At 48.3% G+C, this 27,283-nt stretch overlaps 1 protein-coding gene and 1 long non-coding RNA gene across 5 annotated transcripts in view; both read left to right on the top strand.

Annotated features, from left to right (window-relative positions):
- The window catches only part of CDCP1 (CUB domain containing protein 1), a 56,805-nt gene extending 47,131 nt beyond the window's left edge, over nt 1–9,674 (top strand). Inside the window, exons 7-9 of the mRNA XM_020872626.2 lie at nt 764–1,129; nt 3,426–3,513; nt 6,071–9,674. Coding sequence (XP_020728285.2) covers nt 764–1,129; nt 3,426–3,513; nt 6,071–6,503 — 887 coding nt within the window. The 3' untranslated portion in view covers nt 6,504–9,674. The remainder of the gene's footprint in view (nt 1–763; nt 1,130–3,425; nt 3,514–6,070) is intronic.
- Nucleotides 9,675–21,771: 12,097 nt separating this feature from the next.
- LOC110124197 (uncharacterized) overlaps nt 21,772–27,283 on the top strand; it is a 34,722-nt gene continuing 29,210 nt past the window's right edge. For all 4 annotated transcript variants that reach the window (XR_002309696.2, XR_002309697.2, XR_011486258.1 and 1 more), the window contains exon 1: nt 21,772–21,902. This is a non-coding gene — a long non-coding RNA (uncharacterized lncRNA). The remainder of the gene's footprint in view (nt 21,903–27,283) is intronic.

The raw sequence follows: 27,283 nt of genomic DNA, 5'->3' as shown, positions 1-27,283 counted from the left end.
GCGATTCTCTTACTTGACCACCAGGGAAATCCTGAGGGCATTTCTGAAAAGAACCTGAGATAACCACCAGTTTGGCAAACTGGCCTGTTTTGTGTTTGGTTGGTTTTGGTTTTTTCAAAAGGCCTGAGAACCTACTTGGAGACTATTCTTTTGCTGACCGATATGGTAGCCACAGATCACATGTGGCAGTTTACATTTAAATTAATAGTAAATGAAATTAAAAATTCAGTTCCTCAATCACACCAAGTACCTTCCAAGTCTTGCAGCAGACACCTGTGGCTGTGACCGCTCTCCTGGCCAGTGCTGATCCAGAGCCTCTCCGTTGTGGCGGGATGCTCTGTGGTCTGGACACTGTAACATCATCTCCTCTACTTTCCTGTTCTCTCCATCTTTTTAAAAAATAATTTATTTTATCTATTTTTGGTTGCACCGGGTCTTCGTTGCTGCCTGGGGGCTTTCTCTAGTTGCGGCGAGCAGGGGCTACTCTTTGTCGCGGTGCTTGGACTTCTCATTGTGGTGGCTTCTCTTGTTGCGGAGCACAGGCTTTAGGAGCACGGGCTTCAGTAGTTGCAGCACATGAGTTCAGTAGTGTGGAGCTTAGTCGCTCTGAGACATGTGGAATCTCCCCGGACCAGGATCGAACCCGTGTCCCCTGCTTTGGCAGGCAGATTCTTATCCACTGTAGCACCAAGGAAGTCCTGTGTTCTCTCCATCGTGATTGAGTGAAACAACATCCGAGTGGATTCTCTTCCTTTTCCTGCAGAAGAAAGTGTCTTCACAGTGACCTCAGACACGAAAAACAAGGTCTACCTGCGGACCCCTAACTGGGACCGGGGCCTGCCGTCCCTCGCCTCGGTGTCCTGGAACATCAGCGTTCCCCGCAACCAGGTGGCTTGCCTGACCTTCCTCAAAGAGCGAACGGGGGTGGTCTGCCAGACCGGGCGTGCATTCATGATCATCCAAGAGCAGCGGGCCCACGCCGAGGAGATCTTCAGCCTGGAGGAGGAGGTGCTGCCCAAGCCAAGCTTCCACTATCACAGCTTCTGGGTCAACATCTCCAACTGCAGCCCCATGAGCGGGAAGCAGCTAGATCTGCTGTTCTGGGTCTCACTTTCCCCGAGGACCACAGGTAAGGTCTTTTGCGGGGGCAGGGGAGGGTGGACAGCAAATTGGTGGCTCAAGAGTCAGGAGCAAGCCTGGAAGGCAAGTCAGAAAGCACGGATTTGAGCCCTGGCTGTCCATCTGTCAGTTAGCTATTGAATCAGTAATGCTGCATAACAAACCACTCCAGAACACAGTGGTTTAAAAACAGCCATTTGTCATGGCTCACATGTTGGCTGGGCATATCTGGTCTCAGCTGGGCTTGTCTGATTCATTCACTCAAGCACCTGTGGGCAGCTGCCGGTGAGCTAGACAACTTTATCAGTCTTGACCAAACACTCTCACATTCTGGGGCCCAGACAAGATCAGCAGGGCCAACTGGGATTCCTGGGCTCTCCTCCACGTGGTCTGTTACCCTCCAACCCGGGCCCCTTCTCATGGCAAAGCCAGAGAGATCCCAGACAGGCTGGGGGAAGTATGCTAGGTTGCCTGACGCGTAGATTAGAAACTCATACCCCATCCCTGTGACAGCATTGGTTTGGCCAACCCAGATTCAAGGGGTGGACAGGTAGACTCCACCTCTTGGTGGGAGGAGCTGCAGAATCACACAGTAAAGGACATGGTTCGGGGAGGGGGGCAGAAATAGGGCATTTTTTGTAGTCAATCTACTACTAATCTCTTTTGGACATAAAGTCTCTTTTCCCCTCTGACCTTCCTCATCTTCCTTCTGTAGAGAATAGATGACTGTAACTACCCTGTAAAATTTTCACTGGGCCTTCAGAGTTGGTGATTCAAATGTGAGGACCTGGAAAGTGGGACACAGATTTACATGACACTGGCACTTTTTATTTAGTCCAGTGAAACATCAGAATCCTTGAACGCCCTCGGTCGTGAGCCTCAGAGCCACGATGAGGATTTTAATGCCTTTATGCCCAGGGTGGCAGCATCCACTGGAGAGTTTCAGGTAATCTGTGCTGGGGGCACGTTTGTGCTTTAGTCCAAGATAGTCACAGAGCATCACAGAGTGTTGGAACCATGGAGATTTGTTCCCTGACCCCTTCCCTTTTTGATGGTCAGATAGATTGTGTATCCACCCAGGTGGATAGATTGTGACCACCCAGGCCACACAGGTGGTCAGCAGCAAGAGAACTGACAGGGACCAGAAACCACACGTGAAAAGCTCTCCCACACTCTCAGATTAGCTCCTGGGTTTTTTCTTCTCTTCCATTCATTTTCTGTCATTTATTTCTAGTCCTCTTTTTCTCTCAGCCTCACCTTTCGTTTTCTTGTTGAGCAAGCCAGAAAGTCCAAATCCCAGTTTGGTGCAGGGCTCTCTCTCTGACCTCTTTTCTTTTTCCTTTGTACAACTGTAGGAGAAGGACAGCACACACGAAACAACTCTCTCCTAACTCCTTCACCTCTGACTTTTGACTCCCCGCTTTCTTCTACACTCTTCTCTCCTCCAACTTGGGCGGTGCCCGTTGGGGGAGCACAGCTGGGATAGGCCAGAAGTAGCCTTTGGAGTAGATCTGGTAGGTCCTGCAGTCCACTGCGTAACTGCCCCGAAATGTAATGGCTTACATAGTCACCATTTTTTTATGCCCACACTCCATGGGTCAGGAGGACTTCCCAGGTGGCACTACTGGTAAAGAATCCACCTGCCAATGCAGGAGAAGTAAGAGATGCGGGTTCCATCTCTGGGTCTGGAAGATCCCCCAGAGGAGGGCATAGCAACCCACTCCAGTATTCTTGCCTGGGAAATCCCATGGACAGAGGAGCCTGGCGGGCTACAGTCCACAAGGTCACAAGAGTCAGACGTGACTGAAGTGACTCAGCATGCATGCATGCAGGCATGGGTCAGGAATTCAGACAGGGTATAGCAGGTGGCTCATCTCTGCTCTAAGATACTGGGATGCCTTGAACAGCTGCAGGGGGTGGGCTGGGATGGTTCACCTTTGTTCACTTTCAAGTCTGGGACCCGTGGGTTGTTTTTTTTTTTCCCCTCCTGGAGTCTCAACATGGCCGCTTGAGCTTCCTCACAACATGGTGGTCTCAGCATAGTCAGACTTCTTACATGGTAGCTGGATTTTCCTCAGGAAACACAAGAAGTTTCCACATTTCTAAAAGGTTAGGCACACACCAGCTTTCCTCATATTCAAGAGGAAAGGAAGCAGATTTCCCTGAACGTGAAAGGAGCAGCATGGGCTTGTGGGGAGGGAAGGAATGGATGGTGGCCATCTTTGAAGACTGTCTGCTGAAGTTCATCACCAGGCTAAACTAACCCCGCACGTCTCCTCATCTCTCCCTTGTGTCTCTGCTCACAGACCTGACTGTCATCGTCCTCGCGGTGGTGGGAGGTGGCGCCTTACTGCTGTTTGCCCTCGGATTCATCATATGCTTCGTGAAAAAGAAGTAGGTGGAATTTCTCAAACTCATCTCCTGAGCTGACACCTCCTTTCATCACACAAACCAGAGCTGTTATTAATTATTGACTTTTTTTCCTTGCTTTCCATTGTCCCCCCCAAAGATCAATCTGAAATGCTATTGCTTGGGGGGGAATTCCCTGGAAGTCCAGCAGTTAGGACTCCAAGCTTTCCCTGCCTCGGGCACAGGTTTGATCTCTGGTCAGGGAACTAAGATACCACAAGCTGTCTGGCATGGCCAAAAAAAAAAAAAAAGGAAAATAAACAATAGTGCCAGATGTGAATTATTTGGGGGTGGTGGGGCGCAGAAATCCCCTACCTAGCAGGAAAAAGAAAAGAAAACACACATGTGGTGACATTTTAGCCTGCAGTTTTTAGGCAGCTGCCTCAGCACAAGCTCGCTGTGAATCATGGGAGTGATGTTGGCAGAAAAAGCTCACCTAAGCCCCGCCAGACCAGGCCTGTGAGCCCACTCACCCATCACCTTGAGGCACATATGCACACTGCCCAGCTTGTTCTCCTCCAGTTTCTTAAACAAACTGTTTCATGCTTGTTTGTTGGCCTCTGGATGAGCACCAGAAAGCCAGCCCTGTGGGTGAGAGGAAGGAAGAACCAGTTAACTGACTCAGTCTCACCTTCCACCCCCTCGGAATGACAGCTTTGTTTTATGAGAGGACAGGGTTGACCTTTTTAGAGGTTGACCTTAGCCCACGCTGCTATCAGATTTCATCAATTCTGCTCATATTTCTGATTAAAGCCCTGGGTGGCGGGGGGTGCATCTATTTTCCTTAGCAAAAATCTAAAAACAATTTTTTATACACTGGGGCCACAAGCAAACAGTTGAAATTCCTGATCATCAGTGAGACTGTCTAGAAATGTCTCTGCTGATGAAGACGGGCTGGCACGTCCAGGGGGAGATGTCTCCTTGGTGAAATGGGGTTGCACACGTCTTGCAGGAGGGGAAAGGACTTCTTTTAATGACATGTCATCGTGTGGTTTTTCTCCGGAAACTTTCCTGTCTGGGGTGCATGGTATGTTCAGCCTAGATGGGAAAGCATGTCATTAATACTGAAAGCATTCCCTGCTCAGGAGGGAATTGGGTGGGGAGGGGAGGGGTCTGCACTTGCCTCCATCCCTAAAGTGCCCCAGTCCCGGCCTGAGAATCGCCAGCCCCCTCCTTGCTGTGGGGGAGGCTGCTGGCTGGCAGACTTACATAAGGCTCCTCCATCCCCAAGTTAGGGTGGGAGGGAACATGGGTTCCGTAAGGGAGAAGACAGGCAGACAGTGCCGTTGAACTTGTTCCTTAAGCATGTATTTCCTGGGACTTCCCTGGTGGTACAGGGTTTAAGAGTCCATGCTCCCAATGCAGTGGCCCCGGGTTCGATCCCTAGTCAGGGACCTAGATCCCACATGCCACAATTAAAGATTCCGTGTGCTGCAATGAAGACCTGGCACAGCCAAGTAAAATTTTTTTTTTTTAAGGCATGTATTTCCTGAGGGTCTTCTGGGCCTTAGGAACCAAATGAGGTGTTGGGGATACACAGGAGACAGAAGAGCTTAGTGGGGACAAGAATGGCACTGTGGGAGCACATGGGAGGAGCATCATTACAGGACTTCAGGCTGGAGCCCTGGCAGCCTGTCATCCTGGCCGGGGAACCTAGCATTACAAGCTACATGTACTGGATTTATTTTTATCTCAGAATAGTCCGGGTTCATAATTAGTGAACCGCCAGCCAGCGAACTGCGTTATGTGGTCCCTTATGCTGATTGAGCTGATGTCCTCCATTTGAATCTCTGATTGGCTAAAAAGTCAGCCTACCCTGCTTTTCACTGGTGGAGATGGAGAGCGAGGCTTTGTTTTCGAGGCAGGGAGTGCTAATGCCTGTCCACGTCCAAGTGCCAAAGAACGTTACAAACCAAGCATCTCTGGTGTTGGGGAAGGAGGTCAGGCACCCTGGGCTGACTTTTGTCTTATTTCTTGCTCTTTCCTCTGTTGGAGGTTACTGCTGAGAGACTGGCTCCCTCTGCTCCTTCTGGGTCCAAACTGTTCCCAACTCCAACTAAAAACTAAGATGCAGCCTTCCATCTTGAGTCTCGTGTGCTGTCATTTAGAATCGAGATGGACGTAGCTTGTAACTGTGCAAAAGTGAGCTGAAGTATTAGCTTCGGGAAAGAATTCAAAGTCATGGGAGGCTGGCCTAGGCACGCCCATTTCTGCTAGGAAAGGGTATTATCAGACCCTCCAACTTTGGACTCCATGCGGGTAATCAAAGCAAATTGAGGCACAGAAGGTGTGGACAGTGCCCTCCCCACACCACTCTCTGCTCCTTAAGTGTCCACCTTAAAAACTGGAGACAGAGCTGGTCCCCCTCAGTGTTCTCTGAGGACAGCAGTTTCCGTTTCAAATGCTAAAGCCGCCTGAGGGACTCGGGGAGACCTGGGTATAACAGACCCTGAAGGGTCTATTATACGTTCCAGTAGGGACATACAGTGATGGGCCTCTAAGGTCATATTCTTCCTGACTTCTGTCTCTTTCCCTCCCTCAGTAAGAAAAAGAAGATCACCAAGGGCCCGGCCGTAGGCATCTACAACGGGAACGTCAACACCCAGATGCCGATGCAGCCGAAGAAGTTTCAGAAACGGCGCAAGGACAACGACTCGCACGTGTATGCTGTCATCGATGACACCATGGTATATGGGCATCTGCTGCAGGATGCCAGCGGGTCCTTCCTCCAGGCAGAGGTGGACACCTACCGGCCCTTCCAGGGGCCCATGGGGGACTTCCCTCCCTCCCCACCCCCCACAAACTCCAGGGCCCCGACCGTCAAGCTGGCTACAGATGAGCCGCCCCCTGGCTCCCCTCCTGAGTCTGACAGTGAACCGTACACCTTCTCCCACCCCAAAGACGGGAAGGTCAGCAACGGGAGCACAGACACTCCTTTGCTGGACGCCCACGAGCCCACGGAGCCCGGGGAATAACAGGGACCCACCCAAAGACTTGGCATACAGCAGGGCACTGAGACGCCCTTTAGGGTTCCCACCCAGATATCCTGAAGACAAGGAATTGTGTGGAAGGACAAGAGGAAGTTTTCCTGAATGCCACCAACTTCTGATTTCCACGTGGACTCACTCCGCTGAGACATTGAAAATGATGATTTGTGATCCGGATGCTGTCATCTCCAGGCATGTCCTTCTAAACTCAGGTTGGGTTGTAACCAGCCCATAATGAGAGGGAAGCGGCTGAATCACCCAGGACAGGGCTGCAGCAAGCCCCACATTAGGGTTTAGACCTCTTCAGGTTGACAGTGTCGATCTCTAGGAGCCCACTGAGGTCCCTGCTCTCACTGGGAACCCCTGGATGAAAATGTCAGTGTGCTTTTTAAACTATTATTATTTATTGGGTGGTCCCAGGTATTTAAGAAGTCAAATGGATTGCCATGCAGCTCTTCTCACCTGACACAGTGGCAGCTCACACTCACTGGTTAGATGGCTGGGTTTTGACTTCTGCCCGCCACTAGATAAACATGTGCCTGTCCTCTGGGAGGTGGGAATAATTTGCAGTCTGTCCAGCTGGAAAACAATGTGTGTGTGTTTGAGGGCAATGACGCACGTCTTTGATGAGAGACTTGCTGGTTGTCTTGTTCTGCCTGTGGTTCTCTTGCTGCAAAAATCTGTCTTGAGTCCCATTGTCCTTGGATCTAGGAATAAGACAAATGTCCTGGAATTACAGTGTGTGGCTCCACCCAGCTGCAGCAACACTTTAACATTTAAACAGAAATATAGAGAGTATTTTCATCCTCTAGAAACATTGAAAGAGGATTTCGGTGGTGGCTCGGTGGTGGGGAGTCTGTCTGCCAGTGTACGAGACACAGGTTCGATCCCTGATCCGTGAAGATCCCACATGCCTCGGATCAGCTGAACCCATGCACCACTATTGAGCCAGCTCTCTAGAGCCTGGGAGACGCAACTACTGCACACTACAGCAACAGAGAAGCCTTAGTACCGCAACTAGAGAAAAGCCTGCCCAGCAACAAAGACCCAGCACAGCCAAAAAGATACAAATAAATAAAATTATATACTAGAAAAATAACTTTGAAAGGTACAGGAAAGAGTGGCCGCTTGTATAAGTTCCTAAGGCTACTGCAACAAATTACTGCACGCATGGTGGCTTGAAACAACACAAGTTTCCTGTCTGATGGTTCTGGAGATCAGAAATGCAAAAACGGGTTTCCCTGAGCTAAAATCCACATGTCAGCAGAGCTATGCTCCTTCTGGAGGCTCCAGGGGCGAATCCTTGCCTTTTCCAGCTTATAGAGGCCTCTCAACATTCCTTGCCTCCGATCATGGCATTGTGACACTGCTCAATCATGTCTGACTCTTCACGACCCAATGGACTAGCACACCAGGCTCCTCTGGCCTCCACTATCTCCCACAGTTTGCATCCCTCTTCTACCAACAAGGACCTTTCACTTACAAACCTCACCCAGGTAATCCAGGGTCATCTCCCCATCACAGGATCTTTAATTATACTGAAGATCCCCTTTGCCCTGTAAGGTAACATATCCACAGGTTTCTGGGATTAGCACATGGACCTTTCTCCTGCCTACCACACTTTACCCGCCCCAGGAGAGACTACAGAATGTTCCAGCCTACAGATGTGTTTTGTTTAGACTGCAGCATCTTTTTAAAGAATTACTCACCAACATTTGAAATGATAAAATGTTTACATAACAAATCTGGATCAGAAGATCTGCCCATGCTGGGACTTGCATGCTCATCAAAAAACAGCCAGCTGGTGTTGAAGCAGAGCTCCTCTGTAGAGGGGGCACCCGGTTCACCCATTGACTGCAGGCCACACCTCTCCCTATCGCCTCCCCACACAGAGGCTGAGGGTCTGTTGCTGTGGGTGAATGCCCTTCAGGATTGCTTCTCTCGTAATGAAATGGAAAGTTCGGGACCCACACCTCAAGTGACATAAAAAAAACAAGTCTTGAGGTTGACGTGTGCTTCAGGAAAGTTGTTTTTTTACACCCAGCCTACATCCTTCATTTATACTAACTACCAACCGAGCTCTTGCAGGCGTTTGCCTTCGTGGCCCCTGCTCTCACCCAGGAGGAAAAGGATTGTGTTGTGGCTTGTCAGCACAGTCCTGAGGTCAATATTTCTGTGGCAAAACCTCCTTTAAAAAATAGATGTGGGTTGTCGAATTCAGTGACCTTGGAAACGCACTGCCTGGACTTGTCCCCTTGATACTTTGCCTCCATGAAAAGTTTTGCAATCATCTGAATGCTGTGAGGTCCAAGGTCTCTTGAATTCTTTCCAGAAAGAGGAGTATTATTATTATTATTGTGCCTTTGGTGCTGCCTGTGACACCTTTACTCTGAAAGGCTGGCTCTGTCAGGCTCATTGTCTTGGCCTGAGGTGCTGGCGAAGCCCCTCCAGGAGGGACCAGAGGAGGTCTGTGGCTCCTTTCCTTCCGCTGAAATTGTATCACTATTTAAAATCATCGTTGGAGCCCTGCTCCTCCATTGTCTGCCTTCTCCAACCTCTTGGCCTCTTCTGAGGGTCACTCAGAGCTCTGAATTCCACCCCCAAAGTGTGGCTGTCATCACATACATCATCTTTACTTGCAGGGGCCCCACGTGGCCATTTCCTTTTAACCGAGAGCTCAAAACTCTAGGCCACGTTACTATCTTCCGGAGACCTCAAGTTGAGCTAAAGTTCTCCAAAAACATGCCTCCTTGAAGGGGTCAGACCCATGTACCCCTGACTCTTCCCTTTAAAGCTCGAGCCCCATTTCTGTAACGTATTTCAGGGTCACTGAAAACCAAACACATTTGTTGAAGCCTAGCTGGTGCCAGCAGAGTGCCCTTCACGCCGCATCTGCCCTCTCGCCCATCCTCTGACGAAGCCTGGCTCAGGCAAGACTGATGAATGCTGCAACCAGTTTGCAAGATTGGGGGTGTCTCAAGGAAGAGCCAAGGGGGAAAAGCAGAAGTCTTATGGGACATAACCTTGGTGAAGGCTAGGACAGATTTGTGTGGATCTGCAATGCTTAACTCAAAATAATTTATTTGTTGTAGATACTTTTTAGGCGGCATTTTGTTCATTTCCTATACTTTTTTAAATAAACAAATACACAGAAAAAAAGAGGTATCAGGTTGTGTAAATGCTTTGGCAGCTTGTCCCCTGGTTCAGCTGAAGCTCTCATTGCCCAGTTGTTGACTCAGACAGGTTCAACAGGAGCTCAACGCATTCCATCTTCTCTATGTGTTTATGTTCCAGCAGGCCAGGCTTTGAGCTGCCAGTGGGTGACTCAGAGGCCACAGTTTGTTCTGTTCCGTTCTTGGTGAGGAAGCCTGAGTCCCCTCTGTGTGACCCTCCTAATACCTGTTCCCTGTTGAGGCCACCTTGGCCACTGACTGCTCAGTGGCTCAGCAGTAAAGAATCCACCTGCAATGCAGGAGCCACAGGAGACTCGGGTTCCATCCCTGGGTCAGGAAGATCCCTGGAGGAGGAAATGGCAACCCACTCCAGTATTCTTGCCTGGAAAATCCCATGGACAGAGGAGCCTGGCGGGCTACAGTCCATGGGGTCACAAAGAGTCAGACGCGACTGAGCACGCATGAAAACATATGCACACTGCTCTAAGCCCAATGCAGGTCACCAGCCAACAAAACAGAAGCAAAGGAGAGTGGTGGGAGAGGTAACTTACCTCCACTGGGCCCCTGCGCTCTTGGACAGGAGACCCAAGTGCACGAGGGAGATGGAGTACTGCTGTGTAACAAACCACTCCAGACCTTAATGACGTAAGAACAATCATGTATTCTGCCACAATCCTAAATTGAGCAGGACTCAGCAGGGATGGCTTCTCTGTGCTCGTGTGGCCTCTGTGGGGCGACTCAACTAGAATCCACTTTCAAGACGGTGCATCACACAGCCGACAAGTTAGTGCTGGCTACCAGCTAGGAGCTTTGATTCCTCATCACGCGGACTGCTCACTCCACAGGGCTTTCTGGACTTCACAATCTAGCGGCTGAGTTCCCAGGGCAAGTGCCCCCAGAATCAGGTTCAGTGTCTCAAGTCCTGGGCCTGGAACCTGGCCCAGTGTCACATCCATTCTAGCCTATGGGTACGTCAGTCTCAGAACCTCAGATTTAAGAGGATGCAAACACAGCATCACAAAAGAACATTAAATTTGTAGAGAAGTGACAAGACAAAGGAGAAGTACTCTGAGCTTCCAGGAGTGGCAAACTGTGGAAAGGTAAGAATATGGGGGGAACAAATGGAAAATACAGGTTTTAGCAAAGTGTGTTGTGTTGATGTCTCTGGTGTTGTCTCTGGGCTAAGAGTCTAGAGTTGTCTCTGGTGATTAAGAATGGTCCTGTCCTTCCTGGTAGAGAGGGGGAGGACAGAGAGCTTTTCTTGTGTCTGATCCTTCTTAATTGCCTTCAATTCAAAATAATCCTCATGCCAGGCTGGCATATTTTGGGGTGGAATGCTCTGAATCCTTCAGTTTCCCATTTGAAACTTAAGTTTCATTTATTAAAAGTTGAGTGGGCAGCTGTGCAAAGATTGGAGTAAGAAGTAGCGAAATAAGAGATCTGCAGAGGCAGAGAAAAGCCTAAATGGAGGAAGGGGAAGAGAACGAACCTGTCTATTGCCCCATGTCTTAATGAATCAGTCTCTCAGACCCGGGAAGGAGTCACTTGCTCAAACAGTTGTGTTTCGCTTTAGGAAGTTGTGCTGCAGGTGGAAGCAGGGAGCCTGCTTAAGTTCAGCCTTTACATGGTGTCAGCAGCCAGGTACCTAATGAGGGACATTCCTATGGAAAATGAAGGGGAAACAAACTGTAACCTCAGTTTTTGAGTCCAGAGGGTCGTCAGTGAGAAGACTTCTGGATGTTGGGCTCGGAGCATTTTTAAATGGTGGACTGAGAATAGCAATGCCAAGCCAACAAATTTCCTAGTTTGCAATTCTGGTGTCTGATTCGAGCCTCTGCGTCAGCATCACTATCACCAGTATTTCTCAGTGCAGCCCATGGAGGTGTCCAGCTGCACCTTGCAGGGCTTCTCCTCCTGTCGCTCCTACTCTGTCTCTCTCTTTTTTAAGGTAGTCTCAAGGATCTAGGCAGTCGGGTAGTTCCCAATGGCACCAAGCTGAGAGGGAGAGAGAAAAAATGGAAATGTTAATTGCTAAAATGCATGCATGTCAGAAGCCAGTTTACCAAGAGGTCAAAAGGTTCAGAGGCAGTGAGTGTGTCTGGAGTTCCACAACCCACCAACAATATGCTAGAGTTTTTTATTGTTGTTGAAACACAGAATTTCTCTCTATAAGTACCCCCATTTCTATCAAAGATAATCAAAGAAGACTATTTTGTTTGCAAAGTAAGCGTAGTCTCATGCAGTTTGGCCTGATTATTTACATAAGCGCAGCAAGAGTAGTACCATGTCTCCCCAGACTGCAGAGACCTCAGAATTGGCTAAGAATTGGCCGCCAGGAAACGTGAGCTGTGTGACTGAGACAGGCAGCCTAACTTCTCTGAGCCAAAATTTCCGCAACTGTAAAATGTAAATCCTAATACCTACTTATTAACAAGGTGACGGCCAGGGTGGGGAAAAGATGCTGTATGTGACAGTGTCTGGATTTAGTAGTCATTCTTTGTTAAATCTTCATTGAAGAGAGAAAAAAAATACATAGCCTATAGTCTGCTCAATGTGGTGTGGTCTCATCTTCAGCAAGCTGGCTGTCTTTTCCTGTGAACTGACAGTTCTCTAGCTAATTGTGTCAATCGAAGACGCTATACTCTGCGTCCTCTCCACACTCATTTTAGCTGTCAGCTTCAGCAAGCTGACATGATCCTCAGCATTCGTGCAGCCCTAGAAAGAGATGTTCCTGGGAGAAGCATCACAGCGTGAGCCGTGCGGGCTCCACAGCCAAGGAACCCAGAATGGTGGGCTTTCATTTTCTAACACGATTGCAGTGTGATAAGATATTTGGCTGCCCAAGGCAGAGGCAGCACCGGCTGTTTGGGCTTGCCTGACCAGAGAAGGACCTCGACAAACACATATGAGGTGTGCAGCATTGTGGCTTGAAGTTACCATAGCAACTGTCCTGTCTTTTTCTCCCTGCTCCACTCCTACCCCATCACAGGACACCTTTCCTCAGTGACAAAGAGGGCAAAGAGTTGTCGTTGTTCAGTCGCTAAATCATGTCTGACTCTTTGCCACCCCATGGACTGAAGCACACCAGGCCTTCCCTGTCCTTCACCGTCTCCTGGAGTTTGCTCAAATTCATGTCCATTGAGTCAGTGATGCTATCTAACCATCTCATCCTCTGTCGTCCCCTTCTCCTCCTGCCCTCAATCTTTTCCCAGCATCAGGGTCTTTTCCATGAGTCAGCTCTTTTGCATCAAGTGGCCAAAGTATTGGAGTTTCAGCTTTAGCATCAGTCCTTCCAGTGAATATTCAGGGTTGATTTCCTTTAGGATTGACTGGTTTGATCTCCTTGCAGTCCAAGGGACTCTCAAGAGTCTTCAGCACCACAGTTCAAAAGCATCAATTCTTTGGTGCTCAGCCTTCTTTGTGGTCCAACTCTCACATCTGTACATGACTACTGGAAAAACCATAGCTTTGACTAGACGGACCTTTGTTGGCAAAGTGATATCTCTGCTTTTTAATACACTGCCTGCTTTTGGCAGAGAGTATCCCTCCTTTAAGCTGGTCAGAAACTCATCACTTCTCTAATGTAGAACCAAGTCAATGCCTCTAAATTGCCTCTAAGCATCTGAAAAGTTTCAAAAAGAAGTTTGAAAAAAAATCTTATTAAACAGGAAGTGTAGACAGTGTTTGCCTTCATAGAAGGAAATGGTGACTGGGAAATTTTCCCCCATATACCATTCTGTAGATTTTGAATTGGAACCGTACGAATGGATCTTATTTTACAGTGAATGAAAATGAAAACAAAAACTTCTTTTTAAAACTTGTCAAAACTCAAGATTCCTGGGACTTCCCTGGCAGTTGAGTGGTTAAGACTGTGCTCCCAATGCAGGGGACATGGGTTTGATCCCTGGTCAGGAAACTAAGCTCCTGCCCGCAGCAGGGCCAAAAAGAATAAATTAAAAAAAAATAATAATAGTAACAACAGAGTACCCTTAAGATTCTTTGCTGCTTCAATCTTGCCGGCCTCCTGTGAGTGCAGTTTTTCAGAGACTTTGAAGCCTCCTTTCTTCCCTCTCCAACACCCCCACCCACCGCCCCGCCTCCCAGTGGTGGGACCAGTTTGGCCAGATTTCACCCTTTCTGGTCAGAAATCCCAGGTTACTCTCAGAAAGGCTAAAGGCTGGAAAAGACTGGAAGGTGTGGTAGCTGCTCAAACACCCTGGAAGCCTCTTCCACACCACCTCAGGGACCATTCCTCAGTGCTGATACTCCCAGGCCAACAAGTTCTCTGGGAGCTGACACCAATCCTGGGACAGACGGTGTTGCACTCCCCTCCCCCATCGGAAAGAGGAGTCCTGGAACCAGCTGGTGACCTGACGGCAGCCCCATCGTTGCCCAGGGTGTTCAGATCTGACCCATCCAGGATGCAGGCTGGAGGGACTAGAATCCGCTCAAATCCTAAGCCTAGGAAGTAGGGTTGGGAGGGTATCAGCTGCCCCTTGGAGTTCAGGGAGAGGAAATCATTTTGTGATGCTTAGTCATTTGGAAGGAAAAAAAAAAAAAAAAAAATATATATATATATATATATATATATATATATATATATATATATTTTTGCCAAAATAAACATGTTAAAGAGTGAAAGAGCCATTCTGCCACAGACTTGGGTTCAGTGTCTACTTTGAACCCTGGGCTAGCACCCTGGGTCTCAGAACAGCAGGCGGGTCCAAGTCCCTTGTAGGTCCCTTTCTTTCCTGGAGTCATTAATTGCTTGGCTGCCTGCCACTGGCAGCGTCACCAGAGCTCTTGGCAGGCTGAACACTAATCCCACCTTCCACCTGGGAGACTGGGAGGGAACCTGCTCTCCAACCTCCTCCCAAGACGGCAGCCCCCCACTCACCCCCTTGATGGCTGCAGCCGCTACCTAGGAGGCCCTTGCTGGTATCCTGAGACCCAGTGAGCCAGCTGAAAGTGAAAAAGTGAAAGTGTTAGTTGCTCAGTCCTGTCCAACTCTTTGGGATCCCATGGACTGTAGCCCTCCAGGCTCCTTTGTCCATGGAATTCTCCAGGCAAGAATAGTGGCATGGGTAACCATTCCCTTCTCCAGGGGATCCTCCCGACCAACGGATCGAACCCCTATCTCCTGTGTCTCCTGCATTGCAGGTGCATTCTTTACTGTCTGGGCCGCCAGGGAAGCCAGCTGAGGGAAGGATAATTGGGAAATGTGAACTTCAGAGGTGATCCTTTCCAATCAGCAGTTAAATCACCCTCACTTCCTCTCGAAAAGCAACCCGGTGATATTTCTGCAAATAACAGTCTTTTTGAGAAACACTGGAAACATAGGTACTTCCAATAATGAAGATAAAAATCCCTTATACCTTTTAAAAAATGTCTAGTGTCAAATCAGTCCAGTATATCCAGGATAAAGTGTATTTTCAATTATATTTTTCTTAAACAACATGGGTAACAAGCTCCTTTTGCGATAATGAAGCCTTTGTCTTTGGTGTTAAAAAAAAATTAATCTAATTTATTTTCTCCAGGCCAGGGACATCAGTTTTTAAAATGAGAATTTACATTTGCTACAGATGCTGCAAGCTGACTTTTTGCACAAATAAATCAAGATGTTTCTGTTTGTCTTCAGATCCTTGCCAAGGGTTGAGCGATAATTGAACATGGCAACAAGTCTGCTTTGATCTGCATGAGGAATTTCAGTGTGGGTAGCACTCAACTGCCTGGTATTCATTCTGCTGTGGATCCAATTCAATCCAGTTATTTCAGTGTACTCATTAAATGCCTACTATGTGTAAGACATAAGTGTGGGACATAGTAAGACAGTATGCTAAGGCTGAGTGCTTGTGGAAAAGAAGTTACCATATAAAAAGGGAGGGTTGAGACACGGGGTGGGGGAGGAGAGGAGATGACAGACTTCAGTGGCAACATTTGCTCATTCATTCAACAAGCACTTCACCAAGTGAGGCGCTGGATGTCTCCGTTCCATTAGCTCCTTTCTTGAGTGGTTAAGCCATTTCTAAACCGGAAGAGGAATGAATTGTGAGGCTTGGCTGGAGAGGCAGTCATAAAATATGCTGAGTTCTTTGCCAATTTTTAGTCACTTTTCCCAACTGTAACCTTTTGCTTCTTGCCCTGCTCCTGAGGCAACAGACCACATTGCAAGTATTTAGTAAACAAGCTACATTCATCTGTAAACCAAGCAATACATATTGTGCTGATTTCTCCGCTATATTCTTTTTTGATTTTGATAATTATATTTATTTATTTACCTTTGGCTGTGCAGAGTCCTTCTTGCTGCCTGACTTTTCTCTGGTGGCACCGAGCGGGGGTTCCTCTCCAGTTGCGGCGCGCGAGCTTCTCACTGTGCTGGCTTGTCTTGCTGTGGAGCCGGGCTTCAGACGCAGGGGCTTCCTTCAGTAGTCCTGGGACACGGCCTCAGCAGATGGGGCTCCCAGGCTCCAGAGCACAGCCTCAATAGATGTGGCTTGTGGGCTTAGTTCTCTGAAGCCTGTGAGGTCTTCCCAGACCAGATATCAAACCTGCGTCTCCTGCTTTGGCAGGCGGATTCTTTACCCCTGAGCCCCGAGGGGAGCCCTCTCGGTAATATTGTTACACAAAGAACTTTTCGCTGAGGATACTGAGTAAAGAAAACCATGCCCTCTGTCGTGGCCCTCGGGAATGCTGAGGACTGGAGCGGCTAGAAGGTTCTAGATCCTGTGCCTGTAAGACACAGGTCACCCCTTGTCTTTAACAAGGGGTTTAACCTTGATTCCAGATCTTTGCACAGAATTATTGCCACTTTAGGAACAGCAGCCTACTATTCTCTCACCTGAAGTGGAGACGAAACACACATTCAGGCCAGCGAGGAATAAAAGGGACCAAACAGCCTCAGCTGGGGAGGGTGGAACCCTGGGGCTTCCTGGATCTAACTCACCAGACCGAGTTTGGGATTGAGAAGGGCGGGCTCTTCTACAATGTTTTAGTCCCATCTCAAGTTCCTGAACTGTCGTTTTCCAGGTCCCCTTTCCCGAGTTCTTTGAGGGCCCAGAAAATTAGAAAGAGGGTATTTGAAGATCATGGCTGTGCTAGGGCTGAGCTTCTGCAGAACAAATACTATCCTCCTCTCTGAACAGCCATCCTCAGACACTAAATGGCGGGGGGGGGGGTGGGGGGGGGGGGGGGTGACCTGAGGACAAGGGAAGGGAATTGATGAGCTTCTGTCTTGTCGGTTGGTCAGATTCTTCCAGCAAATTCCAGTGAAAGGGCTCCTGTCACAAGGGGACCATTAAATAAAGGACTGTTTGTGCTCAGGGGGGCACTTTCCTCCCACATGTGTTCAAGGACTGCCTTCAAAATGACATCAACGACAAAATCCCCACCCAACCAATGATCCTGGATTACCTCAGTTCCTAATCCTTCCAGGTCTTTCTAGCTTGAAAAGCAAAGCTTCATCTTTGGATTGTGAGGCAAGGGTCTGAGGCCAGACTCATCCCCCCAACGTCCTTCCTTCCACCCCATCTCCCTTGGGGGGCGGGATGAGACCTATCTTGAGACATAGTTTTAAACCAACCGCCCTGCTCTCTGCCCAGCCTCCCACTTCTAAGCCATGATTTTAAGCTATGTTTAAAGTGGACCACATGGGGACAATTAAAGCAGAAAATCCCTAGGCCTGAGGGGCCCAGAGGATGAGAAAGACCTTAAGGAGAACTGAGAGAGCCAGAGGTGCAAAGAGATCTTCCCTGGTGGCTCCCGGTGAAGAATCTGCCTGCAACGCAGGAGACATGGGTTTGATCCCTGGGTGGGGAAGATCCTCTGGAGAAAGAAATGGCAACCCATTCCAGTATTCTTGCCTGAGAAATCCCACAGACAGAGGAGTCTGGAGGACTACAGTCCATGGGGTTGCAAAAGAGTTCCAGCGGCAGCGGCAAAGGTCCAGAGAAGGGGGAGGTTCTGAGCCAGGTGTGGGGAGGGGAGAGGGAGGAGAAGGGAGAGGCGTGGGGGGCACTGAGGACATCTCAAGGGGGAGGTTGGCTCACTGAGCCTCCTGGCGGCAAGTCCAGACTGCCTCCCTCCAGGCCACCTGCCAGTATCCTGAGACCCAGTGAGCCAGCCGAGAATCAGGAACCACACCTTGTGCCACCTTGTGCATGCCTACTAAGTCACTTCAGTCGTGTCCGATTCTTTGCAATCCCAAGGCTGCAACCCACCAGGCTCCTCTGTCCATGGGATTCTCCAGGCAAGAATACTGGAGTGGGTTGCCATGCCCTCCTCCAGGGGATCTTCCCGACCCAGGGATTGAACCCATGTCTCTTATGTCTCCTGCATTGGCAGGCAGGTTCTTTACCACTAGCGCCACCTGGGAAGCCTGCTGCCTGCAAAGAAGCTTTCCATCACATCGGGGTACAGGTGAGGAAACTGGGGCCCTCCCCAGGGTGCAGAAGTCCAGGTTTAAGGCCACCAGCATGTGAGTAAGGACACTGCCAGATCCCCAATCAAGGACAAGGGCAGATTCCCCGTGACACTGTGCCCAGGGCCTTTCTGGTTAACATTTTCACCACTGTGGGCGACAGAGGTTGCTCCACTTTGGTTTGGGCCCCTTTCTCCTTTGGAGCTTGCATTACCCCACCTGGGGCCCTGATCCTCCCCCAGTTAAAGCACACAGCGAGAAGTGTCAGCTCTGTGGTAGGACAGGTGGCCTCAAGGCCATCCAGCCAGCAGCACCATTCAACACAGGCAGCCTCCCGTAGCTCCAGCTGACTTGGCCCAGGGATGATGCAGAGAAAACCTTCCTACCACCTTTCAATTTCTTCTCTTTGAGCTCACAGTTCCTTTAGTCTGGTCCCTTCTAGAAGAATGAGTTTTTCTAACTGGTGTCCTCTCCTTCCACCTTCAAGTTAAAAGGTGAGCCGTTAGCTTTGGACTCGTAAGTCTCTGGAAGGTGACGATCAGTATTGGTCTGTTTTTGCTCCTGAAAGCTCTGTGCATTTCTCTTTTAATTAAAGTACAGTTGATATACAAAATTATGTAAGTTACAGGTGTACAATATAGTGATTCACAGTTTTTAAAGGTTATACTCCATTTATAGTTATTATAAAATATTGGCCATATTCCTCACGTTGTACAATATGTGTTAGTCGCTCAGTCATGTCCGACTCTTTGTGGCCCCGTGGACTGTAGCCCACTAGGCTCCTCTGTCCATGGAATTCTCCGGGCAAGAATACTGGAGTGGGTTGTCTCTCTAGTTGTGGTGAGAGTTTCTCAATGTGGTGGCTTCTCTTGTTGCGGAACACAGGCTCAGTCGTTGTGTGCACAGGCTACAACCATGCATATAAGTCTTCCTGGAGCATGGATTGAATCCATGTCCCCAGCACTGGCAGGCAGTTTCTTTTTTTATAGTTTGGAAGATAATTGGTTTACAATATTGTGTGGGTTTCTGCCATACAGCAACAGGAATCAGTCATAATTATACATATATATCTCCTCCCCTTTGAGTCTCCCTCACCCCTCCTATCCCACCCCTCTAGGTCATCACAGTGCCAGACTGGGCTCCCTGTGTTATATAGCACCTTCCCACTAAGCAGGTAGATTCTTAACCACTGGACCACCAGGGAAGCCCTGCAAATATTTTTTGCATGCCTGCCATTGTGCATGGCTTGCTCTCATCCTTGACTTGTTTTAGACTTAACTTTGCAGTCCTGTGAATCTTCACTATATTTCCAGTTGTGTATGACTTGTTCGGGGGCACAGAGCAACTTGAGTTAGAGTTGGAACCCTAGTCAGAAGATTCATGTACATCTTGGCTCTGTGTCCTGAAACCTTTCTTTTTCATCACTGTCTTGCTTTTCTTTTCTTCCCTTTTTCTTTCATAGGCTGGATTCAGCACCTTGGAGACAGACTCAGGACCTAACCATCTGTGGACCACCTGTGTGTGCCCTATAGCCAAAGACCACCAAGAACAAAGTTGGATTTTCTGATCTGTTGCAGGGAGGGAGGCTGTGTACATGCACAGATAAGGAGTCATAGGGCCTCTCAGTACAAGGGACTTAGAATAGAACATGAACTTGTGTTAAGTGGTGTGTGGGAAGTTTCAAGGAAGCAGGGGTTTGCTCTGGATTGAATGGTGTCAGGAAGCAGGATTCTACCATCAGGAACTTCTGTTTTTATATAGAAGGTGAGATGAAGGCATCAGGGCTAAAGCCGTGGTTGTGAAGAGACAGCTGTCACTTGGGTTAGTTGAGTGATTTCTGTGGTGTGGGCAGAGGCTTAGTTTGTGTCTGTGCTCAGACATGACTACAGAATGGTCTTGTTTTGTCAGGCTTGTCTGAAGTTGGTGATGGGTGAGACTAACTCTGTTTGAGAGGAGAATGTGGCACCTAGCTCTGAGTGCCTGGCTGGTGGGAGCTTGATGCTAGGGACTACTTTTGTCTTTGTCATTACAAAGGCAAAGCTTTGATCCTCCAGTTCCAGTCTTCTTTATATCCTAGTCTTGTATCTTCATGATGGGATAAGGATCCTCACATTTGAAGAGGAGGAGGAGGGATGGATGAAAATGAGGAGGGGGATTTGCTTACGGTGGGGGTGGGGTAAAATAGTGTCTTAGCTTAGAGGATTCATATCTCTGTAACCTAAATGGATCCAGGATTCCATTCCTCTGCCTGAATAGAATGATATTCCAAGGCGTGTTAAGCAGACAGGGGAAGGAATTAGGATAACCTTTGTATGTAGATGCCTTGTGAATTATGGGAGGAAGTTCCAGGTTGAGGGATGGGGCAGGCATAAGAAGTGGCCATTCTTATTACAGACAACCCTCACTTAGAAAGGTAATCCACTCTCTTCGGAAACACAGGGTGATTGTACATCCCAGTTTTCTGGTATATCCTCGATTTAAGTAATATAACTATTTGATACCCTACATATAGTTTGGCTACATATTATATTGTTCTATATAATTTATTTTAGAAGTGCAAGAGATTAACTGAGGGAAACACCTGTAAGAGCAAGCGTTCAAGGGAGCAGCAGCCAGCGGGAGAGGCCTCTTCAATACAGGTCTGACCCTGTGTGAAGAGCAGCGGGGGGAGAAACAGACTGGGTAGGAAGATACCCCAGACTGCAGCACACTTCTGGGGCAGTCGGGGCCAGGCCTTTCAGGAGTTCCCAGGCTAAATTTTCCACTTAGAGGGGTCAGCTCTCTGGAGGGAATGGTTCTGTACTCAGTCACTGCCCAGAGGCAGCCAGGGAAAGACTGGCCCCTCCCCAGACAGCCCAGGCTGTCAGCCAACTCCTGGTCTTGGCAGCAGGTTCTCTTAGAGCCATCTGAACTGCACCCTCCACAGCCATCGCGTCTTCGGTCAGCAATACCTTTCTTTCTTTCTCTTTAATCTTTTTGAGTCACTGAAGCAGATAAGTCCTCCCAGAAGCAAAGGCCAAGACAGGATTAGACCTGCAAGAGATTTGTTAAAGAATGCCTTTGAAGTATAAAAGGGGGAAGAGAGGAGAGGGGGGAAAACCCTATACAAATGTGACTTACACTGTGAATAAATGTGTTCCTATAAGTGCTTTGTTGTTTTAAGCCTCTGTTAAGACATACACCCTGAATTTGGGCTTGGGAACTATGGTTTCTAAGTCGTGTTAAATGATAACACTGTAATTTAGGAAGGGCAAACAAGGTGATACGGGCTGCCATGGTGGCTGAGCAGCAAACAATCCGCCTGCAGTGCAAGAGTCGCAGGAGCCACAGGTTCCATCCCTGGGTGGGGAAGATCGCCTGGAGGAGGGCATGGCAACCCACTCCAGTTTTCTTGCCTGAGAATCCCCATGGACAGAGGAGGCTGGCGGGCTACAGTCCATGGGGTCACAGAGTCAGACACAGCTGAGCAACTTAGCATGCACGTCCTCAACAAGGTGATGGAGGTACAGGAGAAGTGGACCGTCCTCAAGTTCACCTACGTCTGTGCGGACCTGGACCACCAGCTGGACACGACCCAAAAGCGGCGGTAGGGCGACTGCGCAAGAAGCGGCACATGCTGCTAAAGCGCCTGCGCAAGACCTAGACTGAGGCTCCGCCCACAGAGGAGCCTGGGGTGGGGAAGACGAAGCGCCACAGGGTCGCCCTGCCCAAGATGGCGGGCAGCATGGTGGGGGTCTGCAACTGTCAAGACTTTCAGCCAGGTGTAAGTCGAGCCTGAGGTGATTGGCCACTACCTAGGTGAGTTCTCCATCACCTATATAAGCCCATGAAGCACGGCTGGTCCGGCATGGAGCCACCCACTCTTCCCGCTTTGACCCCCTCAAGTAGCTTGCTGGCCCCTAAAGGCACAGACTTGGCTTTAGAAAGAAAGACACTGGGATTTAAAGCATCAAATCAAGATCTGCCTCAGCTACTCTTTTTTTTTCACACGGCTCCCTTCTGTGAGGACTTCGCATGTGTCCTCGCCCTCGCTGCTTCTCCACTTCTCTAAAGGGTGGCTTTGCCTGGTAGGGGACATTGGGCTGTTAGAGCCAGTACCTGGGTTACTGGGGGAGTAGGCGGTCCTCTCGTCCCAGAAGGAGTTGAGAGAAGAAACAGGCGGTCAAGAAAGCAAAGTGAGGATTTAACTAAGCAACGGTACACTCTCAAAGGTGAGAAACTGCACCGACTTTCTTTGGCAAGCAGGATATGTGGGATGTACAAACGAAGGGGTGGAATATGCATTGGGGGGGGAGGGTTTTGGGGGGTCACGTACCCGGATTTTCATACTAGCTCCATCTTGCCAAGGGGAGGAGGGATTTTTGTCCTTATGTAGTCTTGATGGGAAGTGTTATGACCTCGGTGCGTGATAGGAACTTCTCATCTGCAAGGTTTTATTGTAATGACAGCTTAGTAAACAAAAGGTTACATTTGGACGGCAGAAATTCCTACCTTTTCCCACCTTTCTTTAGCTGTCTCCAGGACACTTATCACCCCAAAATGTGTGGTTTCGCATGAGTCTGAAGGGTCCTTCTTTGTCTGCCTAAGGACCCCCTTTGTTTACAAGATATATGACTTCCTGCTATTGGCCCGTGTGCCCCTTTTAGTTCACACTTGGCTATCTCCCTGCTCCAAAATTACTGCTTCAAGGAGTCTGGACACTTAAAATCTTCTAAAGGCGAAAATATCTATGGTCCATCCTCTCTCTCTCTCTCTCTTTTTTTTTTAAATTTTTATTTACTTATTGGCCACATTGGGTCTTCATTGCTTTGTGCAGACTTTCTCTAGTTGTAGTGAATGGAGGTTGAGACTGTAATGGCAGTGCTCCGGCTTCAGTAGTTGCAGCATAGTGTGCTGGGTAGTTACGTTGTGAGGCTGCGCCATGACAGGCAGCCTAGATTAGGAGTAGGCCTGGTTTTCCAGGGTAACATGATTATCAGGCCACCTGGAGCCAGCCAATCAACATGCGCCTAGCAAGAAAAAGGGAACCTATCAGGGGAAAGCTGAAAAGCCCGCGAAGGTTTGGGCCAATAAGATTGCTTTGCAAACATGTAACCAATCCGCTTAAGCCAGCTACCAACTGCTTATGCACACCTTATAAATTGGGTAACAGCTTGGGCTCAGCGCTCTCTGACCCCGTACCACTGCGTTGGACGCGCGGCAGGAGCCCTGACTCGAGTCAGCAATAAACTTCCCTTTTTTGCGAGTTGCATTGTCTTGGAAGCCTTCTCTCTTCCCGCTCAGGGATTCGGACATCGGGCATAACAACGTTGCATGGGCTTAGTTGTCCCAGGACATGTGGAATCTTCCCGGACCAGGGATCAAACCTTCATCCCTGCACTGGCAGGCCGATTCTTAACCACTAGACCACCAAGGAAGTTCTGGTCCATCTTCTGTAACTACTTTGAATTGAGCATGAGTGTTGTCCCTTCCTGTGGGTGGAGATCTCCTTCCTGTCTGTGAGAGACAGGGATCTCAGGGTTGTTTACAGTTTGGAGGTGGAGAGTGGGGAGTAGATCCAGTGGCTGGTGGTACCTCATCTTCAGGTGGGATGAATTAAAATCCCTGATGCATCATCATTTGAAGAGCTGGAATCCAAATTTAGGGTTTTTTCTGATGGGTATTGCGCTATCAATGAGTAGCTTCAACCTGGTTTAAGCTTTTCCTGGTGGAACTTGCTGATGAACTGGAGGAAACACTAGTTTCCCTGTTTGACTTCTGGCCTGGTTATTTGGTTTATATGTCTTAATCTGAAAGACAGTTTCCTATTACTACTGCACAGTTGTTTTCCCAACAATGCAAAACAGGAAAGCTACCCTTAGAGGATAAAACCAGCCCCATCCCTCTGTCTTTGAGCAGCCTCAGAAATGCCAGGTCCCTTGCCGAGAGAGTGAACACCTCAAGAACAGGATCCAGGCCTCGTGGCCTAGCTTCTGCCAGAGCAATTGGCATATGGGAGGAACTCAGTACTTACTAGTTGGCTGTTTGGAGAAATGGTTTGCACAAAGCTCTTTCTACTAACAAAGTGAGACTCTTTGGCTCATTCTCTTGCAAGCTACATGCCCTTGGCTAGTCACTTAACCTCCCTGGGCCTCAGTTTTTTTCATCTGAAGATTGCATTGATCTTTGAGCTGTTTCTCTTGTGACTGTGATCTCATGCTGTACAAAACAGCAGTGCATTCTAGTGGAGAAAATGGTTAGTTTCATAGATTGTGTCATGATTTTTAGCATGAAAGAGAGACTTATAAACTGTGCTTTTCATGAATCACCCATGAAAAACAGGTGAAGTAGAATCTAATGTTAAGCTTCAGAAATAGCCTTGGAAAATCTGGGTGGAAAATGTGTTTTTACAGAATTCCTTCCCAGCAATCACAAATCCACACCAATGCACATGATCATCAACTCCTTTTCACAAAAGTTTCACAGTCACATCACGAAATATCTGAAAACTTTCTTCAAGATTCAGGAAGGACTGAATGTAGATAATAGATAGTACATGGGCCTTGGAACTCAACAGACCTGAAATCCAGCCCCATTCATGGATGTTCTTAGAAAAACTATCCTCTCTGCACTCCATTTTCTTCAACTATAAAATAGGCTTAATCAAACCGCTCTCCTAGGTTAGTATGACTGTTGAGTGAGGTAATTCATGAGTTGCTGTCAGGACACAGTAAGGGGCTTGTGGGTCAGTGCCCAGCATGTAGTAGGAATGTCCACACTGCTCATCTTCTTTGCTTTTATGAATACTTCCACCGTCTCTCAGCAAAGCCAAAATCCAAAGAATGTGCCTGGAGGTTGTGCGAGGACACGTGAGTGGTTTAATGTTTTCATTTGAAGCAAGTATGTTTATGTGTGTGAGAGGGAAGCTCACATTCCAGGGGCCGACTCTGACCAGAGTTTGAACCAGTCTTCTTTGCTGTCCAACTAGCAGTTATGCAGGAAAGCCTGTGGTTTAGGGATATTGGCAGAGATTGATGGGTGAGTTGACAACCAGGAAAGATATTACTGACACCTTGATTAACCTCTTCTCCAAGGCAAAGAACTGGAAACAACTGAACTTGCAAAAGGAGTTTTTACCCAGTATTTTGCCTGACCAGCACTTAAAGCATTATTTCAAATTGTCCCTTTGTTGGACATCCTCAAAATTTTTGCACACCAGGGCAGCACATGGTAAAGAGGGAAATGGGTGATGATGAAAGAGGGCTCTACCATCAGTTCTAATAAAGAGTAGTGTAGAAGCTGGAGATCTAGAAACCAGTACCTTATCATTGTTTATGCTCCTTGGAAAATTTTAATTTTGTACCCAGGGCCATAAGGAATGGTGAGGTGAGTGAGGCGTTTAACTGGGGTACAAAATTTAAGGAAGTGCCTAAAAATTCAGTAATCATGATACAAAATATTTGAACACAGTGCTTTAAAAAATAAAAATTAATGCAAACAACAACAGGTCAAAACTTAAAGCAAGATCCCAGGGCAGGTGTACCCTAGCTTGAAGTCCACAAGTCTCAGTGTCTTAAAAACGTAAGAGCTTTCGCAGCCGATTAAAAATGGTTAACGATTCTCTTGCTTATGCTGCCACCTGCTGCTGAAATCAGGCAGTGCCGCAATGGCAGTTCTCTACCAGCACCCTCTCTCATACGCAAAGGCCTGGTGCCCTCTTGGGGCATCCACCCAGTGCAGAAACTTTGAAAACCTGTGGCCTCCTGCATCCTGCTAGATAGCTGAGTGGGGGTAAAAAGAGCCCAAGACTACAGCCAGACTGAGACCTGCATCTCATTTTTGCTTCTCACTTGTTAGGTCATCTGAAAAAAAGAATCACATCGCTGTTCTGAGTTTCAGTTTCTGTACCTATAATGAATGTCTTCCATCATTACATCTTCCTAAACTGTTGAATTACATGAGATGGTTTCCAGGCAGGCTGTGTGGCAGGCGTACACACAGAGTTCACTGTAAGCTCTCTACCCTGGCATAGCCCACTCCCCCGATCAAATCAAATACCATCAATTCACTGCTGAAGGCAGACACACTCAAAGATGACCAGGGAGAAAAGCTATGGCAGAAGTGCCCACAGGGGATGATGCCATGGCTGATCTGGGAAGACCTCCCCTAAGGGGGTTACTAGAGCTGGGCCTACATGGTTGGATGGGCCAGGGGGGTTCACAGGGCCACTTCTCTGATGCTTTATCTCAGGGAAGGTCCAGTACCGTGAGACAGGCAAGGCCCTGTGGAAAGGTGGTGGTGGAAAGGCCAAGGCCCTGGCAATCCTGGCTCTGCTGCTTACTGGCCCCGTGACCAACGGAAGTCACTCGGCTTCCCTGAGCCTCAGCGTTTCTACAAAACGAAGATAATAACATGCCTGTCCCTGGTGGATAAGATTAAATAAGATGACTTTATTTAAAGTTCCTGCGATTCAGTGGACTCAATAAGTGGTAGCTGGTATTGCTAGGATGGAGCTTTCTTTGAGGAGCAGGAAAGGGGGACACAGTCAGGCAGTGTTGGCCACTCTCATTTTTGACTCCTATTCGGCAAGAAGGGGGATGCAGATATTCCCTGTGGGCAGACCGTGCTCTCACCTCAACAGGACTCAGCGTGTCAGTGCACCCCAGAAATGAATCCCCAACAGAAAAGGGTGGGATGGGGGTGTCCCTTCTGCCCTGGAGTTCTGGAGGGGACGCTGAAGTGGAGTCTTATGATAAGAAGCCTGGAAATAGGAATAAGGGCTGTAACTTAGATAACAATAGAGTATCAGCGTTCATTTCCGGACCTTGAGGAAACGTCCATGCTTCCGTGAGAAAATGTCCTTGCTTTCAGGAAACACACTGAAATATTTAGGGGTAAAGGCATCACGTCTGCAATTTACTGTCAGACGGTTCAGGAAAAAATAAAATGATAAGCAAATAGGGGGAGATATTAGTGTTTGTGGAATCTGGATGAAAGGTATTCGGAAATTCTTGCAAATCTTTCTGTAAGAGGGAAATCAAATGAAATATGAAGTTGTTTAATTAAAAAAGGCAGCTGCAGTCAAGGGTTCCCGCCTCCCCCCTGTTCTCTTCTCCCTCGCCTCCTAACAGCCTTCTCCCAGGGAACCCAGAGGGCACCTGGACTCTCCCCGCCCGTGGGAACCGGCACAGACTGCAGCC

The sequence above is a fragment of the Odocoileus virginianus genome, unplaced genomic scaffold, assembly GCF_023699985.2.
Source record: "Odocoileus virginianus isolate 20LAN1187 ecotype Illinois unplaced genomic scaffold, Ovbor_1.2 Unplaced_Contig_2, whole genome shotgun sequence".
Taxonomy (NCBI): domain Eukaryota; kingdom Metazoa; phylum Chordata; class Mammalia; order Artiodactyla; family Cervidae; genus Odocoileus; species Odocoileus virginianus.
This window is presented reverse-complemented; position numbering and strand designations above follow the sequence as displayed.